We start from the raw sequence: 21,369 nt of genomic DNA, 5'->3' as shown, positions 1-21,369 counted from the left end.
AAATTATAATAAAAGGACAAAAAAATATAATGCGTGCTGATAACACCTGTGTCAAATGAGAACACGTCGCTTGCCCTTTCCTAAATTATACCTTTCACGTAACTAATATTACAGCTGGCTGCCACGCGGACCGTTTAACATATTTTGAGCAATTGGTCAGGCTATAGCTACATACGCACAATCTCTTTACGAAATCGCATCCTTCAACATAAGTATTTGTATTATGGCCAAAATATAGGTTTCACATTACATTTAACAACTTATAAGTTTGCACAAAACTGAAAATGTACTTACATTGTGCAAAGCCCCATTAGATAATGTTTTTTTCTGACTTTTTTTTATCTATAATGAATAGAGCATGAGACGTAAGTAGCCACACCGAAACGGTATTTGGTTTTTGGCATATTTGTATTGTAATCTTCCGTAACGAATAGATACACAGCGATACATGCCTGTGACTTAAATACGTACGTTTCAGAAAAGACATAAGGGTGGCTGTAACGCAAATTGCGTATTGGTCGATCAGTTTGTAAGAAAAATATATAGAAGGCCATGCTAGAATTTAATGACAGTGTGCTTTAAGTAAAATGCAGTGCGGTTGATTCACATTACGTAAAAAGGGGGTTTTGTGACATAAAACCTACAATCACCATCAGCAATCAGGCCTTGAACGCCATTTTAGATTTTACCACAAACGTTACGGTTGCAGTTTACCTGCAAAAAAACAAAGAGAGGACGAAGTCTAGTACGTTGTTTAGTCGTTAGAGAGATAGTCGTGACTAGTTACATGTGAATAGTAACGTTTGGCGTTCACGTTTTACGCGCATGTTTGCAGAGATAGTAAATACAATAGTAAATCTATCGCCACTCTCACAGACCACAAGTGTTTATTTAGTTATTCTGTTGAAGAAAGAAACTAAAATCATGAATTCATTCTCAAGTGTTTTACGTCGTAACCATAAGGTAAGTTAGCTATTTCTTATTAGCCTAATGATCTTAATACCCAACTTGTATAATTGGCAAGATGAACCGCAGGAAAACACCGTGCGCACTAATTCCGAACCCCAAAAGCTAACAAAGTTTCGTTTCATTAATCATTGACCGATTTTTTACCTATCACATATTGGGAGTTAAGATTCAGAGTAGGGCGTGAATTCAGTTTACATGCGATTATCTCTTCGAGGGCATTCAACCATGCGAAAGTGCAAATGCAGACTGGAGTTTTCCCTAAATACAGGCCTGTTGGTTCCGAAAGTATGATAGGCCAGTCTAGAATCAAATCTGTCTATGTTTAAATATTAACCGTAAGGCTTAAAAGAAAAATTTAAACGATAGCGATGCCTAAGCTACGCCAGATTCGTATTTAAAGCCTTTGTCGCATTGTTGCGGTCGGGAGACAGGTAATGCCGCATGAAACTCAGGGCAGTTTTCTCATGTAGGAAGCTTGTTTTGGCGCACTCTAGTATCCGATTGCCGGTCGAGAAGGTACGCGGCGCTGTGAATGGCGTAAAGTACAAAGGGTAAAATTCTAACAAGTCAAGCGATAACAAAATATTTAAAGCGAACGATTTTTTATAGCTACCTGCACGCAACATGTTTTAGTTAGCGAAGTGTTACAAGAATCATTTCATGCTTTCAATCAAATACGCAGTTAATGTTTATTCAACGGTTCGTTAACTTAATGCAAACACGCATTTTTGTGTTCTATCCTAAAAATTAATATGTAACTATTTTTAATAGGTAAAACCAATACTAATGGTTAATCAATTCGTATAAACCATATAAAACACGTGTTTCGCTTGCGACGCTACAGAACGGCGTTCCTCTTTACAAGCTATATGCAGCAACGCTTTTAAAATCACAGGGCTGAGAAAAATCAAAAAAAATGCGTGGGAGTATTTAAATCGCCGATTTAAAGGTTGATGGAAAAGTTAACCGAAGCGTCAGAAATTGTGTTTTTCGTTATAAGTAGCTAAAAAGATGAGAATGTGTAACAGTGTCAAGATCGGTTTTACGATCTGTCGTCTTGATTTAATTATAGCACGCCCAGTATAAACAAAGAGCATTTTCTGCAGATTTCTTGCTTGAGTGCGGATCTTGGTGGTCATATAAGCATGCAGACTTTGGCCAAGCTAATTGCTTATCTTTTCCTTGCGTTGATATCCGTATTGGTGTTGTGCTGCATGAGGACAACGGTATTAATATACACCCGGCCCCCTCCACCGCCGCCGTGTGCTAGGAACGAAACGGAAGGTTACATCGACTCTGCTGGGTCATGGGGGCGATTAAAAAGAGCGGTGCAGTTTGAAACGGTATCACACTCTCCACACCATTACAACAAGCAACAACTTGAAGCATTCGGAAGGTACTTAACACAAGGTAATAGTAACCGCAGTGTTTTTTCATATTTCGTAATAAAAGCACGCTTACATTTTTCTACAGCGTTTCCAGCTATTTTTCACTCACGGTATGTCCGACATGACATTATAAACGGATACAGCATGCTGCTTGCCGTCCGAGGCAAGAATGCTTCTCTCCAGCCGTATTTGCTCATGGCCCATATGGACGTAGTACCAGTGGTCCAGTCAGAGTGGGTTTGGGAAGGATTTGGAGCAAATGAGTCGCCTGATGGTAACCGTATGTACGGCCGAGGTTTGATTGACAACAAAGGCCAACTAATGGTAAGTGTTGACTTTGGGAGTAAACAGTGAATATGTTTTAACCGTTTCCTAACAACTCTAATATTTTTGCATTATCGATATTAAAATACGATCGGGAAATATGGGATATAATGTGGTAAAGGTATCCCATGTTACCCCACACTACTATATATGTAAAACATTGACTGTCTGTATGTTTTGTAGTATAGTTTACTGTTAAGTGCCAACAGTGGCTGATATGACCGTGTAATAACAATAAACATCCATTTAAAAAATTCCGATTGCATGCAAGCCCACTTTAAACTGGCCAAATTATACCATAAGCGCTTATAATTATATTTGTTTATTTGTGAGTTCGCATCGATTATAACCGGGACTACGATTTGCAGGCTATCCTTGAAGCATTAAGTTATATGCTGAATAAAGGGGACCAGCCTGTAAGAAGCTTTTTCGTATCATTAGGCCATGACGAAGAGGTAATGCTGTGTTCTATTATTCTGAATATATACACCTTTAAATGCAAGACCTAACCCAGCACGTAGAATATATACTAGGGTGCTGGGGAGACGGTACTCGGCGTAAGACGCGCCTTTTTTAATCTTGTTTTACCAGTACCCATTTAAAGAAAAGGGAAAAACAGTAATATTCGACAGAATTTTCACGGTCCACAGTAAAGATGATAATTGTTGTTAAGTTTTTTGGAAATTGTTGTCCGTTAATACAGTTATGATAGTGCTAATTTAGTATCACCCAAAAACCGTCTTTTATTTTGATTTTGGAAATATTTGGCAATATATGCTTAAGTGTCCCATCTTCCCCCACTCTATCATAATATACACTTTTGCATATTCATATTTTGCTTTTCGTCTTAAGTACACATTTAATTTAGACAAATGTAAAGCCCGTTAAGTACGAATATGTAAATGTGAGTATATACGCCGTACCCTTGAGCGAAATAAGCAAACACAAATACCTGTAAATTGGACTTCGCAACGACAAATGTTGCAATTGGGGGCAAGGGTCGTGTTATTACAGATTGAAAGTTTGATAAAAAAAACAGAATCAAGCACTTATCACTAATAAATGTGTAACCAACAATAGGCAACTAAAATCTTACTGTTTCTTTAGAATTCTTGCTGAATCATGTGCTTAATATATAGTATAGGGTGGGGTTAGATAGGACACGTTTTCATTATATTATCTCGTTCTGGTTCGTCGTTCTCGTTCTCGTTCGTTCAAAGAATTATAAAACTGTATCCTCGCGACTCCCACAGACCGTTGTTAATTGTTTAAAACACGATCAGGATATTATGTGCCAAAGGTGTCTCGTCTTCCCCCACCCTAACTGTTGCAATGCATTATTCGTAAGTATAGACTGCCCAAAGAAATTGTACAACAAATGCTTGAAGCGCGTAAGGTCTGATTAATCTCGAGTCAACAGTTTATAACAATAATGAAAACCGCAGCTAAAAAATAATATATAGTAGGGTGGGGGAAGATGGGACACCTTTTCATTCTATTTTCTTGTCGCATTTGGTATAGTGAACAAAGATAATTCAAAAGTTATAAAACCGTTTCCTCGCGACTCCCATATAGACCGTTGTTATTTGTTTAAAACACAGGATATTAAAATATTGTGTGATAACGATATCCCATCTACCCCTACCCTACTATATACAGTTTCCCACATTTTTTATCTATAGCGTGTTCTAACAACTGTTGCTTTGCCGTTGATTCCCATCTCTATAAACAACACTATCTTCACTGTCGTTTTAGATGAAATAAATAAAAGTTATGCCACGTTATAGGTGGGTGGGGAAGACGGTGCAGCTCAAGTCGCTAATGAATTGCGCAGAAGAGGTTATAATCAGCTTGCTTTTATTGTGGACGAGGGCATGGTGGTTTTGGATGGACTAGTTCCTGGATTTTCCTTTGCAGGGTAGGAATATACTGTGTTGATGTTTCGGGAATGTGGGTTTAGAAGCCATGCTTTTATTTGACATTTTAATTCAAGTACTTTTTTCACTGAACGTGTTTTTGAGGGCTGTCGTTTTGCTGCTAATCCCCTTATCTTTGTTCTTACTAAAGTAACGAATTGTTATCATAAAACGTTTCATATATATCATGCTTGCAAATACTCTACATTGCAAACATCTAAAGCTTGCTATTTTTTAATTCTTAGTTTCTACTAATAACCTACAAAAGCTTTGTTTTATTATATAAAGTATATTAAAAAAAACAAAAACATAAACTGATATTTCCGTATTACAATATACAACGCGTTCATGCAGGGTCGGCGTCACCGAAAAGGGCTCCCTCAACTTGAACATATCAGTTCGTGCAGAAGGTGGCCATTCATCCATGCCACCAGCACAGTCGAGCATAGGAATCCTAGCTACAGCTATCAGCAGGTATGGTCTATAATGTCACCATATACTCAGTGGGTAAGCGTGCCTGTCTCTATAGCCAATAAGTCATAACTTAGAAATACCTGAAAGTTACATTTGTGGTAACTTGTAAGCGGACACGAGGTGTATGAAACAGAACACCCGTGTTATAGCGACTGTCGTTTTCCGTTCACGCGAGGATGATAAGGTTAATATATATATATATAGTAGGGTGGGGGAAGATTGGACAACTTTAGAACATAATATCCGAATGTTGTGATCGTGTTTTAAACGATTAACAACAGACCATGGGAGTCGTGAGGATACATTTTATAATACTTTAAATGTCTTTTGTTTACTACCAAATGGGACAAGAAAAAAAAAAGAAAAGTTGTCCCATTTTCTACCACTCTACTATAAATTTAAATAATCGACCAAATTTAGTCTAACGCGAAATATTACAACTTAGGTTGGAATCCAATCCTCACCTCTTAATATTTGACGAACTAACGGAAGATTTTGTCGAAAAAATAGCTCTGGATCTTCCGTTCCCCCTTAACGTCATATGCTCAAACATTTGGATTTTTAAAGTAGGTTAAATAAGAAAACAACATGTGAATAATAAATTAACATTGCATGCTGCAGCTTATGTGCATTGGCAAACATTTTATAAAGTTTTTCGAGTTTAAGAGACTGATGGTGCCGTTTTAAGGCAAAGATTTGTCAGTGAAAACAATTCATTAGACTTAATTTCTGAGTTCGTATTTTATAGCACTTGATCTGTTACAAAAATCTCCTAACTTTATGAGCAGTATAGACCAGAGACAGACATGACTTATAAAGAGATACGGCCTTATAATACACATCTATCTCTATATTAGCCCGTGGGCCAGTTCACAAAATTTATTTATCATTTTCAGCCGCTTATTAAATGGGTGCTGTCAAAAGGCATGACGAAGTCCATGATACAAACTACAACTGCAGTAACTATGATACACGGAGGGTTGAAGTCCAACGTCATACCACCATCCGCATGGGCGATTGTCAATCACCGCATACATCCAAGTCAAACTATTCAACAGGTGAAAACTCGTTATGTTTATTATGTAGATAACAGTCTGCACTGTAGATTAACGTTTATAGGTAAATATAGTAATGGACAGACAGTTTGCCCAGCATACAATGCGCCGCAGTGGCGAACTTAAAAACCCTAGCCATGCAGGTCTTGTCCATCAATAAACCGTTCGTATACGAAGCTTATGAACGTTATACAAGGCCAGATACTTGTTTAGACCGTTCAGTTATATTAAATGTAGGTAAAAGGTCCTTGTCGAGGACTTTGGATTTAAGCTAGAATTGTCCCATTACCCCAACACCAATGCTGCTTATCTACGTTGTTCATATACTAGCACTGCGATTAATGTGACTCCATCCTATACTCTATCTCCGACACAGTGTTTACTCCATATACAACGTTTGATTTCCTGTTTATTCGACGTTTCTAAATTCTAGATTATTGACCGTGATATTGCTGTTATCAACGACGATCGAGTTCATGTGGAAAAGATGAAAAACTTTGTTGCCGCTGAAGCGCATCCTGTATCTCCACACGATCCGACCAAGGACTGGCCATACCATGTGCTTGAAAAGTCTGTTCGCCAGATTTACCCCAAGGCTGTGGCTCTTCCAGGTACGCGAGTGTTAAGTTTTTCGCGTAATAATTATTATAAACAGACCGAACATATAGTACTGTGGCGTAGAATGGGACATGTACCTTCAACATATATATAACACTAAAATATTCTGATCGTGTTTTAGAACAATTAACAACGGTGTATGCGGGGAGTCGTTAGGTTACGGTTTTTTAATTCTTTGAATGTGCTTTGTTTACAATCAAATGGGACGTATTTGTTTCGTCAAATTTAAACAATATTCTATTTTCAGTATCCATGGTCGCTAACACTGACACAAGACATTTCCTCGACTTCACGAAGCATATCTTCCGTCACAACCCAGTCAGATTACATGTCAAAGAATTGTCAATGTAAGTTTACACATATGTATATTCAGCAATTGAAAAAGTGTATACCATACACACATTGAGTGTCATTTAACAACCGTTTTGCTGTTGATTCCCTTCTCTTTGTATAGTTTCGTTTAATACTATCTTCGCTATTGTTTCAAAGAGATAAAAAAGTATGCTAATAATAAAATTCGTGTTCTAGTGTAGTATATATTGCAGTGTAATATAGTAGGGTGGGGGAAGACAGGACACTTTTAGCACACGATAGCCCAATATGTCCTGATCGTGTTTTAAACAATTAACGACGGTCTATGAGATTCGTTAGGATACGGTTTTGTAATTCTTTATGTGTTTTATGTGTACCACCAAAAAAAAAGAAAAGGTGTCCCATCTTTTTCCGCCCTACTATATAGTAGGGTGGGGGAAGACGGGACATCTTTTCATTCCATTTTCTCGTCCAATTTTGTAGTTAACAAAGAACATTCAAAAAATTATTAAACCGTACCCTTACGACTCCAATAGGCCGATGTTAATTGTTAAAAAAACGATTAGGATATTTGGATATTATGTGCTAAAGGTGTCCCGTCTTCCCCTACCCTACTATATATAAAAACGTTTTTTTTTTGTATAGTTTATTTGGGAGTTAAATTAATTTATTGTAGTATAGTTTCTAAGACAATCTAATTCTAAGCATTTAAATGCAATTACAGGATACATGGCCGTGACGAATTTATAACAAGATCAAGCTTCGAATCTTCCATAAACTTTTTCTATCATCTGATGTTGAATGCAAACGAAAAGGGTGATGTTCTTCCACCTCTAGAACATACTACTGAACTATAATGTTAGCAAATATAGTAGGGTGGGGTAAGATGGGACGCCTTTTTCATTCCATTTTCTCGTCCCATTTAGTAGTAAACAAAACACATTCAAAGAATTATAAAACCGTATCCTCACGACTCTCATAGACCGTTGTTAATTGTTTAAAACTCAGAGAATTATAAAACCGTCTCCTCGCAACTCTCACAAAGACCGTTGCTAATTGTTCAGAACACGATCAGGATATTTGAATATTATTTGCTAAAGGTGTCCAATCTTTCCCCACAGTGCTATCCATCTTGTTTTCTGTAGTTGCAGGACAGGTGTTACTTACGTTGCATTCCCTCAAGCACTCTATACTTTGTGTTCTCGCTATATTATGTCTTCTTCAAACGCCTTCGACCAAACTATGCATAATCGTTTAATTAACCTTTTATTACTTGCTGTATGTTGTTACTAGTGAATTAACAATTCAAATAAAACGTTTGAAGTTTTATTGGGTGCTTTTTCCTTAACAGCAATATATATATATACCCCTCTGAAACGTTGTTCAGATCCATTTAAAACTAGTTCTTGAAAAATGCGCCAATGACCGCAACAACAGCTAGAATACACGATCTATATTCACAACAGGTAAACCCGAAGTGCAATTTTACAGTTTAAATACACCATTCGTGAAACAGGATTCGGTTATAGAAACACAGTTCCATAATACATCATCTTAATATTCCAATGCGAGTTTAACGACCACGAGTATAATGCCCAGTGACCAGTATTGAAATATAGAGCACATGACTTGCAATATACGTTTCCAATACTCATGAATTTGAATGGCGTTTGAGAAGTTAGGACTATTAGTTCTCTAGCCACGGTCTGCATACTCTGTTTACAACACAGAAAACTATACCACAACCGTACGAGGTAACTCAACGTGACAAAAAGTGAAAAGTATTTGTAGATATTCTTCGCTAACAACTCAATGTAGCGTGGTGTAGACTTGAGCAACGTAAAATTAAAAAACCACACAGCTTTTGAAAATAACTACAGTAGGGTGGGGAAGATGGGACACCTTTTCATTCTATTTTCTCGTCCCATTTAGTAGTAAAAAAACATTTAAAGAATTATAAAACCGGATCTTCACGACTCCCATAGACCGTTAGTAATTGTTTAAAACACGATCAGGATATTTGGATATTATGTGCTGAAGGTATCCCATCTACCCCAACCCTGCTATATAATGAATTAATGCTTCATCAGTATAACTATATAGCGACTGTGGTGACTTACTGCACCACCCGCATTTACAAATAGAATAAGTTAATATCTCAGTAAGAAAACAAAATGCGGATGCGTGAAGTGCGATTTAGAATTTAAACTGACTTACTATGGTTCTAACTTACTGACTACAGTTCTGTCAGGTACGGGATAGCCGAATCAAGATGCTTCCTAGATTTCGTGATGATTTGACAGAAAAGAATTGATCAGGATTATGGGAGCTCGTGGTCCCAATTTATGGCCGCCATTTTCGATCCAACAAGCTTCAAAGATCAGTAAACTTGGGCAAGAATTGCAGTGGAAAGAAAAAGTCAGTAGCACGTCTCAGCACCAAGAAAAGAAAGGTTTTCTGTCTTGAATTCGCTGTGAGAAGTGTTCGGTCATTGTACGCAGTCTGCCGCCTAACGAAAGCTCCCGGGTTTTTTCAATCACAACAGGTCGCATGTTAACTATTTCCTCTGGTGTGTTGCCACCGTTCATACCTTTACACAGGTTAAGAATCTGCCCGCGCATTACCGCCATCTGCCGGTCGAACAACGACCGATCGAAGCCTTTATCTTGCTGTGTTAAAAAGGGATTATAAAATCAAATCAATCAAAGGCAGGTGTTTCTTAGTGGACCAAATATTTTTAGTTATTTTATCGATTATATTAATCCAACAGCGCACAACATTTAAAATGTATTGTTATAAAATAAAACAATAAATAAACGACGGTCGTAACAACACAGGTGTTCTGTTTCACACACCTCGTGCCAGCTAACGATTTACCCCGTATGTAACTTAGGGGCCGATTATTTTTTGGACACGGCAATACAAGACACTCACCGAGAACAACTCGTGAAGTTCCGTAGTCAGAGACTCAACAAAATGCATGTCAGATAATTTGTCTAAAACTAAGTCCTTTGTCTCTTGTGAAAAAGGGATTCTAGCTTCTGGCAACCAAGTCCAATGGTAAGGATCTGTAAGTGTTGGAAATTTCGTTAATTAATATGTTTTGTGTTGGCCGTTATAGGTTGGTTACATATGTGCATTTTCGGCCGTCGCCGTGGCCTCTAACCCAGAGGTATTGGATTCAAGGCTTGTCGCTGCTACCATGTTTCCTTGGGTAAGTCATACATTAAAAAAACAACAAACAATCACCCACAAAGGTATACTTAACTCGTAAGCTGGCATTAGGTGTATGAAACAGAGCACCAGTGTTTAACGACTGTCGTTTTCCGGCCAAGCGAGGATAAAGTAAGTTACATTAATACATTTATTGGGGGCGTGTGTACAGAAGTCAAATTACATTGCTTAAACCCCGTGGTCACTGTTACGTTGCGACGTTGGGTTACATACCAATTGTGGGCGTATTACTTAAGATTAATTGGTTAAACCAGTGGTCACTAAAATACAATCGTCCACAAAGCTACATATGTGGCAACTAAAAAGCTGGCACGACGTTAATGAATTAGGGCACCCGTGTTATACCGACGTTGCCCCGACACGGAAAGTAAATAAGTAACATTCATTTTTAAGCGATGATTAACGTTTTTAACAGCATATATACGACAAGCCTATTATACGGTAAGAGGATAAGGTATTATATTAAAACTAAATTTTCTATAAAGACCAAAAAAGTGCTTCTAAAATGAAAACTATATGCTAAAGGTTACTAAGCCTTAGTATAAGGTATCTTGGTATATTAATACGCCACTTAATATTTATGATAGCCTTGCAATCGATGCTTATCACCCAAAAATCTATATTAAACAATTCAAACTTACATGCCCTCCAAGAATCTGGATGTTTGTATGGGAACGCGAGACCATTATCAATCGCTGCTATTTTCACTATAGGCCGTGTGACCATTGACCATTCAGTCTCAGGAGCGTCGTTTTCGTCATCGATATCAGGTTTGTCGTATCTTATAAGCCAGTTGTCGTTACCACGGTCTAAGGGAAAAAAATAGAGTTTTTATTATAAAAAATGACAAAAATAATCACCTTATAAATTGCTCACAAAGTTACATACGCGGTAGCTCGTAAGCGGGCGCGAAGTGTATATTAAACAAAACATCCCTGTTATAACGACTGTCGTTGCCATTCACGCGATGATAAATAAGTTACATCCATTCGTTAAATTCGTTATTTTATAGAAACTTTAAATGGGTGGTAAGTATGAAACAGAATACATGTGTTATAACGACGTTCGTTGTCCGGTCACGCGAGTAGAAAACAAGTTGCATTTAATCTTATATTCAATAATTTTTACACACTTTAAAAGTTTAAATAGTTGCTAAAACAGAGACGTAATAAACTATGTTCCGACAACTTAAATGAGCCGTAACTTTTATTAAGCGACGGATAAGCTTTGGCCCTATGGCTGGACAGAAGTATGCAAAATCCATGTTGAAAACGAGATTTTAATTTACACGAAAACAGACACTCTGCGTGGCATGATTTTACGACCACGTGCTGTCTCGTGGTGTGGCGTCACAGCGCTGGTAAATATTGACCAAACACGAACGGCAATTACATTCACAGTGACAAAGGACCGTCCTGTTTTATTTGGAGCTTGGTTTAAATTTAAAGTGACAGCGAACCAGTGAACGCAGTGGACAACCAGCGTTATGAATTATTGATTCAGTTGTAATTTAACAACTAATCAATGAAATATGGACATTTCTGGGCATTTTTAAATGTTTAGTGTTTAACATTTATGAAACACTAAAGCGTATGTAATGTGTAGACTTCAGGGTAAAAAATAAGAATCAATCACAAGGTTTAAACATATATGGTAAATTGTATGCAGCATGTGAAGCAAAACACTTGTGTTATAACGACTGTTGTTGCCCCATCACGCAAGGATAAATATGCTACACTTAATCAATTATTTAACATGTTAAAATCCCAATATACAACACACTATACCATATATAGAACATTCAGCCAGAAAATTAAAGAAAAAATTCACAATTGCATATTGTCCAGCGCAGCACAGTTGGTTAGCATGCCTGCCTCGAACCCAGAGGTAATGGGTTCATAGCTCGTCGTTGCTACCATTGTGGGCAAATGTGTCATTGGGCAAGACACTTAATGACAATTGCTTCAACCCAGTGATCACTGATGGGTAGTCCAAACTATCAGTCACGCTTGAAAAAAAGAAAATCCACAAAAAAATATCACCTACGAAGTTACATACATGGTAACTCGTAAGCTGGCACCAGGTGTATGAACACCCATGTTATAACGACTGTCGTTTTCCGGCCACACGAGGATTAAGTAAGCTACATTCATTCTTTCATATAACTGCCACAAACCTGTATTTCGAATGATGTAATCTAAAACTACAAGTCTTTCAAACTGAAGTTGGTATTCTCTAGATGTGTGAGCTTGTAGAGGATCGGCTTCAAACTTACGAAGCCAAAACTCAGCGTCTTTGTAACCTTCCACATAGGTCTGCATGGACCCAACCTGTGTATAGAAACCTTGGTTACAAATCACACATATATAAAGGAAAATTGTGCTACAAATTATACACCCAATCTCTACTGTGTTTTATTTTTAATATGTTTTATGATCTATACCAGGGGTGTGCAACCTGTGGCCGCAAAGAAAAGTTGTGCGACCACAAAGCCAGCTGCATTTTTGTCACTAATTTATTTGATGTGACAAGAAATTTGTATAGCAGTTTTCTTTCTTTTTCTGCGTCCAAACTTTATATTTCTGAGATAACCCCCTTCTAATGTTATAAGATCAAAGACAAAATGAATCTATTACTGGTCCATGCAAGCCTGTGTAAAATAAACGTACGACCCTCAGGTTTACCCAGTAATTTATACTTAGCCCTTCTACAATAAAGGTTGCACACTCCTAGGCCCTCATCCATACCATTTCTTATTATTACGAAATAATACAGAAAGTAAATCAATACATAGATTTAATACAGGTTGCAAAATTTAATGTTGGTTGGGAATAAGATTATTTTGATGATTAGTGATAGCAAAAATGAGTTGTATGGCCAGATAATGGAGTTTAGATTACATAACTAAAGGATTACAGGCTTAACAGTTGATTGATTGCCATCAGAGGTAATGAAATGCAAAGATCAACCTCAATACCTTGTTGATTGATATAATATATGATTCACAATATTCTATTACATAGGTTAGGTCCTACAGCATGACACGCCATGGGACCCGAGATTTAGGCCAGAGTTGGCGCAATACCCAAACACCCAGGGTACTACCGCATGGACCCCACTACAAGTTGAAGCCTGTCGCTTCCCAGAAGGTTTTTAATGGTAATGGATGTAAGATCCTCCCTTGACAGTCAAAGACAGAAGCGCTGGACTATCGTTTACATGTGTTGGACATAAACCACGTACACACAATATACAATGACCCCAAATACTAAAGGGCACATTCCAATGTAAATATATGGTGCAGGCAAACTATGCAACACCTACCTTTGGTGGAAGGCCAATCCTGTGGAACTTTTTCCCAAATTTAGGAAAGTGTTCTGACGTATATTTCTTTGTTTTAGTTTTGGCGCGGTCGATCGGGTTATAATTGAATGTTTCGCTTGCCAAGTGAACAACCTAAACATTTTATTAGTTATTGTGAATCTTGCAAAATAAAATAGTTGCCTAACATGGGTATGCAATATGCATATATACCCTGGAATAAGTTATAATATCCTTTTTGAACATTCTTGAAATTAGTCATTATTGGTGGTATAAATTAAACAATAACATGGAATAAGTCTGAATAGCTATGAAACAGCAAGTGGATTGATAACAACTGTCCGACACTTAACGGCAATTGCTCCAACCCAGTGGTCACTAAAGGGTTGTCCAAATTATCAGCCATACATAAAAAAAATAAATAAATCCCCCAAAATTATCTTATATCACAGAGTAATATACATGATAACTCGTAAGCTGGCACAAAGTGTATGAAACACCCGCGTTATAACGACTGTTGTTTTCCAGCCATGCAAATATAAAACAAGTTACATTTCTTACTTTAGTTTTAGGAACAATACTAAGACCAAGTTTGGAATCGATAATTGACGCTCCGGCTTCTGATAAATAACCTTGGTTTGGAATGAGACAACCACGTCCAAAACAACAAGGACAGCAAGTCTTATGCATCCACTTTGTCCATTTTGGATTCAATTGACCGTAAGGTTCCTCGTTCTTAGGCTTGAAAACACCAATGGTTTTCTGCAAGAAAATGGTTTAAGATAAAGTTTCAAGTTTAACCTTGAATTTTTTTTTCTTTTTTTTTGTTCTTCAAATGTTAGTTTAGGTTTTCTTTATTAAATTTCTGTTTCTACAGATTTATCCTAGAGCCTTCGTGGCGTAGAATTTAACATTTTTTACTTCTTGGGCACTTTTTGTCGACAGTTTATTCAGTTAAAGTTTATATTTTCTATGATTAATTTGACACATACAATATTAACAGAATTAACATCTGACAAATACAATAATAACACTTTTTTGAGTTATAAACATTGTCCGGTGCCGTAGCACAGTTAGTTAGCAAGCCTGCTGCTAACCTAAAGGTAATGGGTTCAAGGCTCTTTGCTGCTACCATTGTGGGCGTGTGTGTTCTTGGGCAAGACATAAAAAAAGGAAAAAATCCCATTAAAAATTTTAAAAAATGAAAAAAGTATAATGACCCACAGGGCCACAAGGTAACATACATGATAACTTGTAACAACTGCCGTTTCCAGTAACAACTGCCGTTTCCAACCACGCGAGGATAAAGCAAGTTACATTCATTCATTCATTCATTCATTTATGCTTTGCTATTTAAAATACCATTTAAGATTCAGCATTAAAATAAAACTCAAAAAAATAAACTTCATTTTACACCTTAGTAATTAAGCAGAGGTGACATTTCCTCAGGTTTAGAAATCAAGATATTGATTTGAATAATCCTTAATAAAAGGGTAAGGAATCGATGGACAACCTCTAGAGATGTGGTGATAAATAATTTAAGTAGATGCCGGAACACACTAACATAATGGATTTGCTTCTGTAAGCTTGTACGACCTTAAAGCATTAACATGATATTTTATGCTCGCTACTTGTGATAAAAGTTTACATAACAAAATCAGTTTTATCAATGTTGAATAAACATGCTTGCTTACATTAAGAATTTAAGTATTTTTTTAAGATGAGCTATAGTAAACTACAGCAATAGACTTGATTCTTTGTTAATATTAGGCTGTGTTAAACTTTGGCAGCGGTCCGCGGAGGTCGTGAGGATAAGGTTTTATAAATTTTTAAATGTTCTTTGTTTACTACAAAATCGGACAAGAAAAGAGAATGCAAAGGTGTCCCATCTGCCCCCATTCTACTATATATATATATCTTTTATTGTAAAACTGGTTGGACTTGATTTTTGCCTGTTAAGTTTCCGTAGCATCAGATTCTTACTGCATACTTATTCTATCCAGAAAAAAAGGGCTAACAATTTGGACCAAATCAAGTAAAAACTAAACCCACCTGATCGACATCTTTGACAAAATAACTTCCACTTGATCCTTGTGCGATTCGAACGGGATAAACTCCTCGGTCGATTGCTGTTTCCGCATTTCGTACCAAAGTTTGGAACACAGAGTCGTCCGGAAAGTCATTTATAAACTCCGCATCTAACCTGCTGTAAAGTAATTGAGTCAGTTGAAACCATAAAAAAGTGCCAGTGGTTTTATAGATTTTTAAGCTGTTTTTAAGATATATAAAACTAAAAGTACTAAGTAGGATATGTGAAAAATATTGGTAACCACAGTTGTTGTAGTTTCAGGCATAAAGTATTCTGAAATATATAAATATAAGTTAATGTACAGGCTGCAGTACCAGCATGAGTTGCGCAATATTATAAGTTGAAATGATAATACATAATATGTTCTGTATGCTTACCTATCATATTCAATTGGATATTCACTGTTAGACTGGTTGTCTAAAGGCAAAACGGACGATTTAAATGCGTCCATGCATTTCCTTTATACAATTAGCACTATAGCAGCTAACAGATTAGTAATTATTTTTCAAACACAATTTTAAACTGACGTTACTACTAACTCCTAGCAAAACAACAGAACACAAAGTCTAAGTATATATATAATAATACATTTTTTTGAACAGACACTGATGTGACTGCAAACCAATAGACCTTTTCCACTGCTTAAACAATTATGTATGCACTAAACAAACCTTCAAATCCTTCGCTTTAAAATAAGGTTAACAATTTGGCCTCTTATTGGCTAAATGCTCTAACCACATCACACATTATATAGAAGCCTTCCTATTCAATTGAAACCATTTCCTTGCCATAACAATGGTAGCTGGGAAGGGGTGGCATCATCACCACTACGGAAGGTGATTTCATAAGTCACAAGCACTAATGATGGAGCTGATGCAATACAACGTGGCATGAAACTGCCAACTCAGTTTCGGTTCTAAAACTTAGAATTTTTAATTATGTGCCTTATTTTAAAGACTGTAAAGTACTTTTTTAAAACTTTATGCTTTTTTCTTTTCTTGACTGTAACATTTTTTTTTCTTTTTTGATTTTAACAAGTTGAATGCCACAGCAGAAATTAATAATTGTTTGTCCCAGTGTAGCGACTCACAGGTTTTTTTTTATTTTTTCATGATAACTTTGCATTGAATTCTGAGTGTTATACATAGTGCCTTTTATAACTTATCTGGTTCCTTGCCTATATATTATACAGATTCAGAACACTAAAACCATGTCTCCTGGCAACCAAACTGTTAAAACCTATTAGCTTCTTATATTATCTCTTAGCTAATATGTCTGACACTCTGAACTGTAAAGATACAATACTAAGAAATCGTTTACAATTAACCTAATCCTAATGTACTGGGGAAAAAATATTGAAAACTATGTTTAAAAACCCCACACAACTGAAATCATTTATATTTAAAATAGGAATGCACCGAAATAAACGCTGTGTTATGAGAGCAAACTAGGCAGGATATCCTGTAGAGCATACACTAATATAAAGTGCAATAACACTCATAGTCATATACAATAGAAGGACTCTATACTACAGAACAAGCATAGCACTAAAATCAGCTTTAATAGATATACAAAGATTTCATACTCAATAACTCGAAAATGTTGAACCAAATATGTAGCACAATGTTTACTAGGAAATACTATGTTATGTTTCCGAATTAAGCACTCAGGTTAGGCCGTTGTTGGTTCTAATGTTTACAAAAAACAGCTCGGGCCTATCTGGCTTCCTGAACAAATTGCTAAAGCTATTGTTAAAACTTTACTTCACTTACAAGTTATAGCTTGGTAAGGTTACATACATTAAACTTAAAACTCTGTGCTTTTAAAAGCTGTTCCCTGCAAGTAACACATGCGGTACTACAGGTCTACAGCAGTAGTACTGCTATTGATTTCAGAAGCTGTACTAACACAACGTCACTGCTCTAAAACGTTTTGGAAAATTCGTACCGCCTGCTAAGACTGTTGAGAATACAAACACTATTCCCATGAGCAACTTACATCTGCTGCTTAGGTATCCTAACCACAAAACTCCAGCTTAGGCGTTGCCCGAGGCAATTTATGTAGATACACAGTGGATTAATGTGTGCTAAGTTGAGTAACACATTTACATTGGAATGGTAGAAAGCTTCAACAAACAGATAAGAGTATTGTTCAAACAACCATACCCACAGTTACAGCTTACAGTTTCATTAAAAGGAGAAATTCATATTCAGCTTTCACAACAAAAACTCAACTCATCTTGGCATAAAATATACATGTATCCTGGCTGAACTAATAAAACACAAGGATGTATGAGCCAGATATATATTGTGGTACAGTGAGATACTGTAAGCAAATATTACAATAAATATTAAACACAACTGTCTATGTAATGATAAATGAAGAAATGCTATACAAGATACATCCTGTGTTTAAACAAATTTCCTGCTTTTTCTTATGAAATTAAATAGCCAATTACTTAACCAGCATACGATAACACAGAATGAGGTATATATACTAACCAGCATACGATACACATGAGATATAATATATACTATACTATAGGAAACTATTAGAGAATATTCCACTCATAAACTGGTTGAGTGCTAATCTCGAACACTTGTATGTTTGGAAACATCTACACCAAAACTGAATAAATGACACTTCAGAAAAAAAATCAAATACTGACAATTCTAAGCATTGTGTTTTAAATTAAAAGAAAATTTTGCAGATTTAAAAACAGACCATAATTTTGTAATATATACTACACCATGTAAAAATAATTATATATATATAATAAGACTTTTTAAACAGAAACTAAACCAACAAAATATAGAAAAATTAGGGTATAATTCTTGGTGCAATTAGCCATACAACAAAAAAGCTATCCTAAAGGAGTCTCATCCTCCCCTGCCCTATTATTACCTATAATACTGCAAACATGTTTATATATTATGGCCTAATAAACAAACTTTTTAACTAACATAAACAAGCTCATTATTGCTATGAAAACCACAGAACTACCTTCAAACTACTAAATCATTACCGAAACCTTACTTTGAGAGAAATACCAAAATTACTACCGAAATCTTACTTTTTAGAAAGAAAATACTCAAAATTACTACCGAAATCTTACTTTGAGAGAAATACCAAAATTACTACCGAAATCTTACTTTGAGAGAAATACCAAAATTACTACCGAAATCTTACTTTGAGAGAAATACCAAAATTACTACCGAAATCTTACTTTGAGAGAAATACCAAAATTACTACCGAAATCTTACTTTGAGAGAAAATATCAAAATTACTACAGAAATCTTACTTTTTAGATAGCAGTGGTTGATTCTCCCCGGAAGGTGATCGCGGAGGTGGAAGCCTTGGAGCAAAGGGTTGGTTGGGGTAGGTGGGTTCTTCGTGGATGATATCTTCATCTGGGAATGTTACTTGTGGTTTAGCAGCTTTTTGCTTCACTGGCTTGTTCACCTGTTGATAATTTCAGTTTATAACTATATATATATTAGGGTTGGATAAAATTCTTTCCAATTTCAGGTTTTTTCATTTTATTTTTACATTTGATAGAAAACAAAAATTTTCAAAGAACTATAAAACCGTATCCTCGCGACTTCCATGGACCGTTGTTAATTGTTTAAAATATGGTCAAGATATTTTGATATTATGTGGTTTGTGGTAACAGTATCCTGTCTTCCCCCACCCTACTATAACTTTAAAATACGGCAAAATATGTTTACATTTTATAACAAAAAACTTTTCAACTAACATAAACAAATTTATATTAAGACATTAAAAAACTGATTTGAATTTCGATATCAAAATGGTACAATTTCGTACAACAATATGTTTGTGCATATTATATACCTATACGAAAAACTAACCTTTGCATATACATTTTGTTTGAGTGCTTCCGTTACATCCTCTGACTGTTGATCAGCTTGTAGAGATATTTTTTCAATGTGTATGTCAGCTTCTACTGTTATATCTTCAACTGCTTCTATACCTGATCTAGTTTTACTGAGGTCTGTGAATTCATCATGCATTCCATTCACAACTTCACTATTGCTTTCCATAGCTGACTCGAAAGCGTTGTTGTTGCTGTTGAGAAGGTAAAGGTCTTCTTTCTTGGCCTGTAACCAAATTAAACAACCCTTAGCACTAGCAGTATCACCACTGCTTCCATCTTGGTAATCAGATATGTTTCAAAGAACTTAAATAAGCCACAGGAGCCTAAGAAAACGCCAAGCTGTTTCCGGCACTAGCACAATGAGTTATTGACATTAGGATTGACAGATGAACTGTCACTCACTACATTAGAACTGTATTTATGATTTAGACTCACACTGTTTAACTTTTTTTATTTCCTAGGTGAAAATGAAGACATCTTGCACAGGTGATAAATAAAACTGTTAACATTTACCTAACACCTATTTTTTCAGCCTATAGCAATTTAGTAATCTTAGCCCTTAAGTATGAGATGTAGGTGTAGATGTGTAAAGACAGCCTTTTAAAAGATAATTGCTACATTGGAAATAATCTTGGGATAATGGTATGAACTATGTGTCAATGTACCTCGTTATTTACACTTGACTTTGAACTGTTGAAAGGATTATTTCCAATGTTTGCCACCTCTGTCATTTTCTGTAGGAAATCAAATATAATTTATATATTAATACAGATATGCCTATTTGCCTATTGAGTATAGAGTATGTAAAATTTAGAATTAAAAAAATACACTTTTATATAGGGAATCCTTCAGCTGGTGACTAGTTACAATTTTGGTATCAAAATGTTCTCTAGGCCCATGACCCATCTGATACCCATTGTATAACTTTTTTCTTAAAAAGTAGGGGGTTCCTGTCCAAAATTAACAATTTTAAAACCAAAATTTTAACTGGTCACCGGTTAAAGGATTATTTTAAATGTACAATAAAGAAATAATGAACATACATTGGAAGTAGATTGATTACAGAGAAGGTCTACTTGCGTTAAAGGACCGGAGCAAAATATAGTATTGTCTGGAAGAAGCACTGTATCTGCGCAAAAACACAAGCTGTTATGTTTTTTGTTAAGACAAAAATGTTAAGTTATTAAACGCAACAAAAACAAAGTACTATTTTTATAATGGCTTATTGTTTGTAAGCTAGGGGTATTGTAGGCATTAAGGCATATTACTTTTTTAACTTTTTTTCTAATTATTTGTACATACGCTTTTAACTGTAAGCGTGTTATAACAACTGTTATTTTGTTGCAATATCCTGTCCTTTGTTTGAATATTTTACAATCTTCGCAAAGGAAATCGAAGGGACAAATAAAGTTATTATTAAAGGATATTAAACAAATAACCACAACAGCTTTAAACAAAACGCTTACCACACTCTGGCTTAGTAGTGTCCACATATAGGTCTATTAAGTTTCTGTTGGAGCTAGTTGACGCCATCCATCCATTTGTTTAGGATAAAAAACGTGATAATACTCAATTTAATCTGAATACAAAAATTTGTTGAGTTTTAATTTAAAGTATATAATGCTGATTAGTGACTAGTTTCTATTAGGTTAAAGTAATGTTACACATACAGAAATCACTGCCAAAACAAACGTTTTTCTTTCCGGATACATAAGACATAAGATACGTACTCAGCGCTCAATTGTTCGAACAAAATTTAGTAGAAACGATT

The 21,369-nt window shown here is 35.8% G+C and overlaps 2 protein-coding genes across 5 annotated transcripts; one reads left to right on the top strand and one right to left on the bottom strand.

Moving 5' to 3' along the window:
* The first annotated feature begins 776 nt into the window (after positions 1-776).
* On the top strand, positions 777-8,385 carry LOC149732344 (N-fatty-acyl-amino acid synthase/hydrolase PM20D1-like). 2 transcript variants are annotated; one of them, XM_089883731.1, is made up of 11 exons: positions 777-963; positions 2,076-2,379; positions 2,443-2,681; positions 3,050-3,136; positions 4,469-4,599; positions 4,952-5,071; positions 5,517-5,637; positions 5,968-6,129; positions 6,560-6,737; positions 6,992-7,091; positions 7,781-8,385. In XM_089883731.1, the coding sequence occupies exons 1-11, from the start codon at positions 826-828 to the stop codon at positions 7,911-7,913; spliced, it is 1,713 nt and encodes a 570-aa protein (XP_089739857.1). In that variant the 5' UTR covers positions 777-825; the 3' UTR covers positions 7,914-8,385. The 2 variants fall into 2 exon arrangements, with proteins under 2 accessions (XP_089739857.1, XP_089739858.1); XM_089883732.1 differs by lacking the exon at positions 777-963 and adding an exon at positions 1,250-1,400.
* Positions 8,367-21,258, bottom strand: LOC149732343 (phosphatidylinositol 4-kinase type 2-alpha-like). 3 transcript variants are annotated; one of them, XM_089883726.1, is made up of 12 exons: positions 21,065-21,258; positions 20,642-20,727; positions 20,264-20,332; positions 19,573-19,821; positions 19,002-19,162; positions 15,664-15,814; positions 14,173-14,373; positions 13,615-13,746; positions 12,467-12,620; positions 10,932-11,099; positions 9,991-10,124; positions 8,367-9,725 (listed from the first exon to the last, which is right to left on the bottom strand). In XM_089883726.1, the coding sequence occupies exons 1-12, from the start codon at positions 21,129-21,131 to the stop codon at positions 9,489-9,491; spliced, it is 1,809 nt and encodes a 602-aa protein (XP_089739852.1). In that variant the 5' UTR covers positions 21,132-21,258; the 3' UTR covers positions 8,367-9,488. The 3 variants fall into 3 exon arrangements, with proteins under 3 accessions (XP_089739852.1, XP_089739850.1, XP_089739853.1); XM_089883724.1 differs by having other exon boundaries at positions 15,664-15,817; positions 21,065-21,253; XM_089883727.1 differs by lacking the exon at positions 20,642-20,727 and having other exon boundaries at positions 15,664-15,817; positions 21,065-21,221.
* Between the last annotated feature and the right edge of the window lie 111 nt (positions 21,259-21,369).

This window comes from Ciona robusta, chromosome 8, assembly GCF_009617815.1.
Source record: "Ciona robusta chromosome 8, ASM961781v2".
Taxonomy (NCBI): domain Eukaryota; kingdom Metazoa; phylum Chordata; class Ascidiacea; order Phlebobranchia; family Cionidae; genus Ciona; species Ciona robusta.
Note: the sequence above shows the minus strand (reverse complement) of the source record. Positions and strands in the feature narration are given on the sequence as shown.

Bases quoted from the DNA above. Each gene is read 5' to 3' on its own strand.
- LOC149732344 (XM_089883731.1), top strand. From the start codon at position 826: ATGTTTGCAGAGATAGTAAATACAATAGTAAATCTATCGCCACTCTCA. The intron at 2,380-2,442 runs GTAATAGTAACC...ATTTTTCTACAG, and splicing joins CGGAAGGTACTTAACACAAG to CGTTTCCAGCTATTTTTCAC. The intron at 5,072-5,516 runs GTATGGTCTATA...ATTACAACTTAG, and splicing joins CTAGCTACAGCTATCAGCAG to GTTGGAATCCAATCCTCACC.
- LOC149732343 (XM_089883724.1), bottom strand. From the start codon at position 21,131: ATGGCGTCAACTAGCTCCAACAGAAACTTAATAGACCTATATGTGGAC. The intron at 20,728-21,064 runs GTAAGCGTTTTG...GTTTTTGCGCAG, and splicing joins CACTACTAAGCCAGAGTGTG to ATACAGTGCTTCTTCCAGAC. The intron at 12,621-13,614 runs GTAGGTGTTGCA...TTCTATACACAG, and splicing joins GGATTGGCCTTCCACCAAAG to GTTGGGTCCATGCAGACCTA.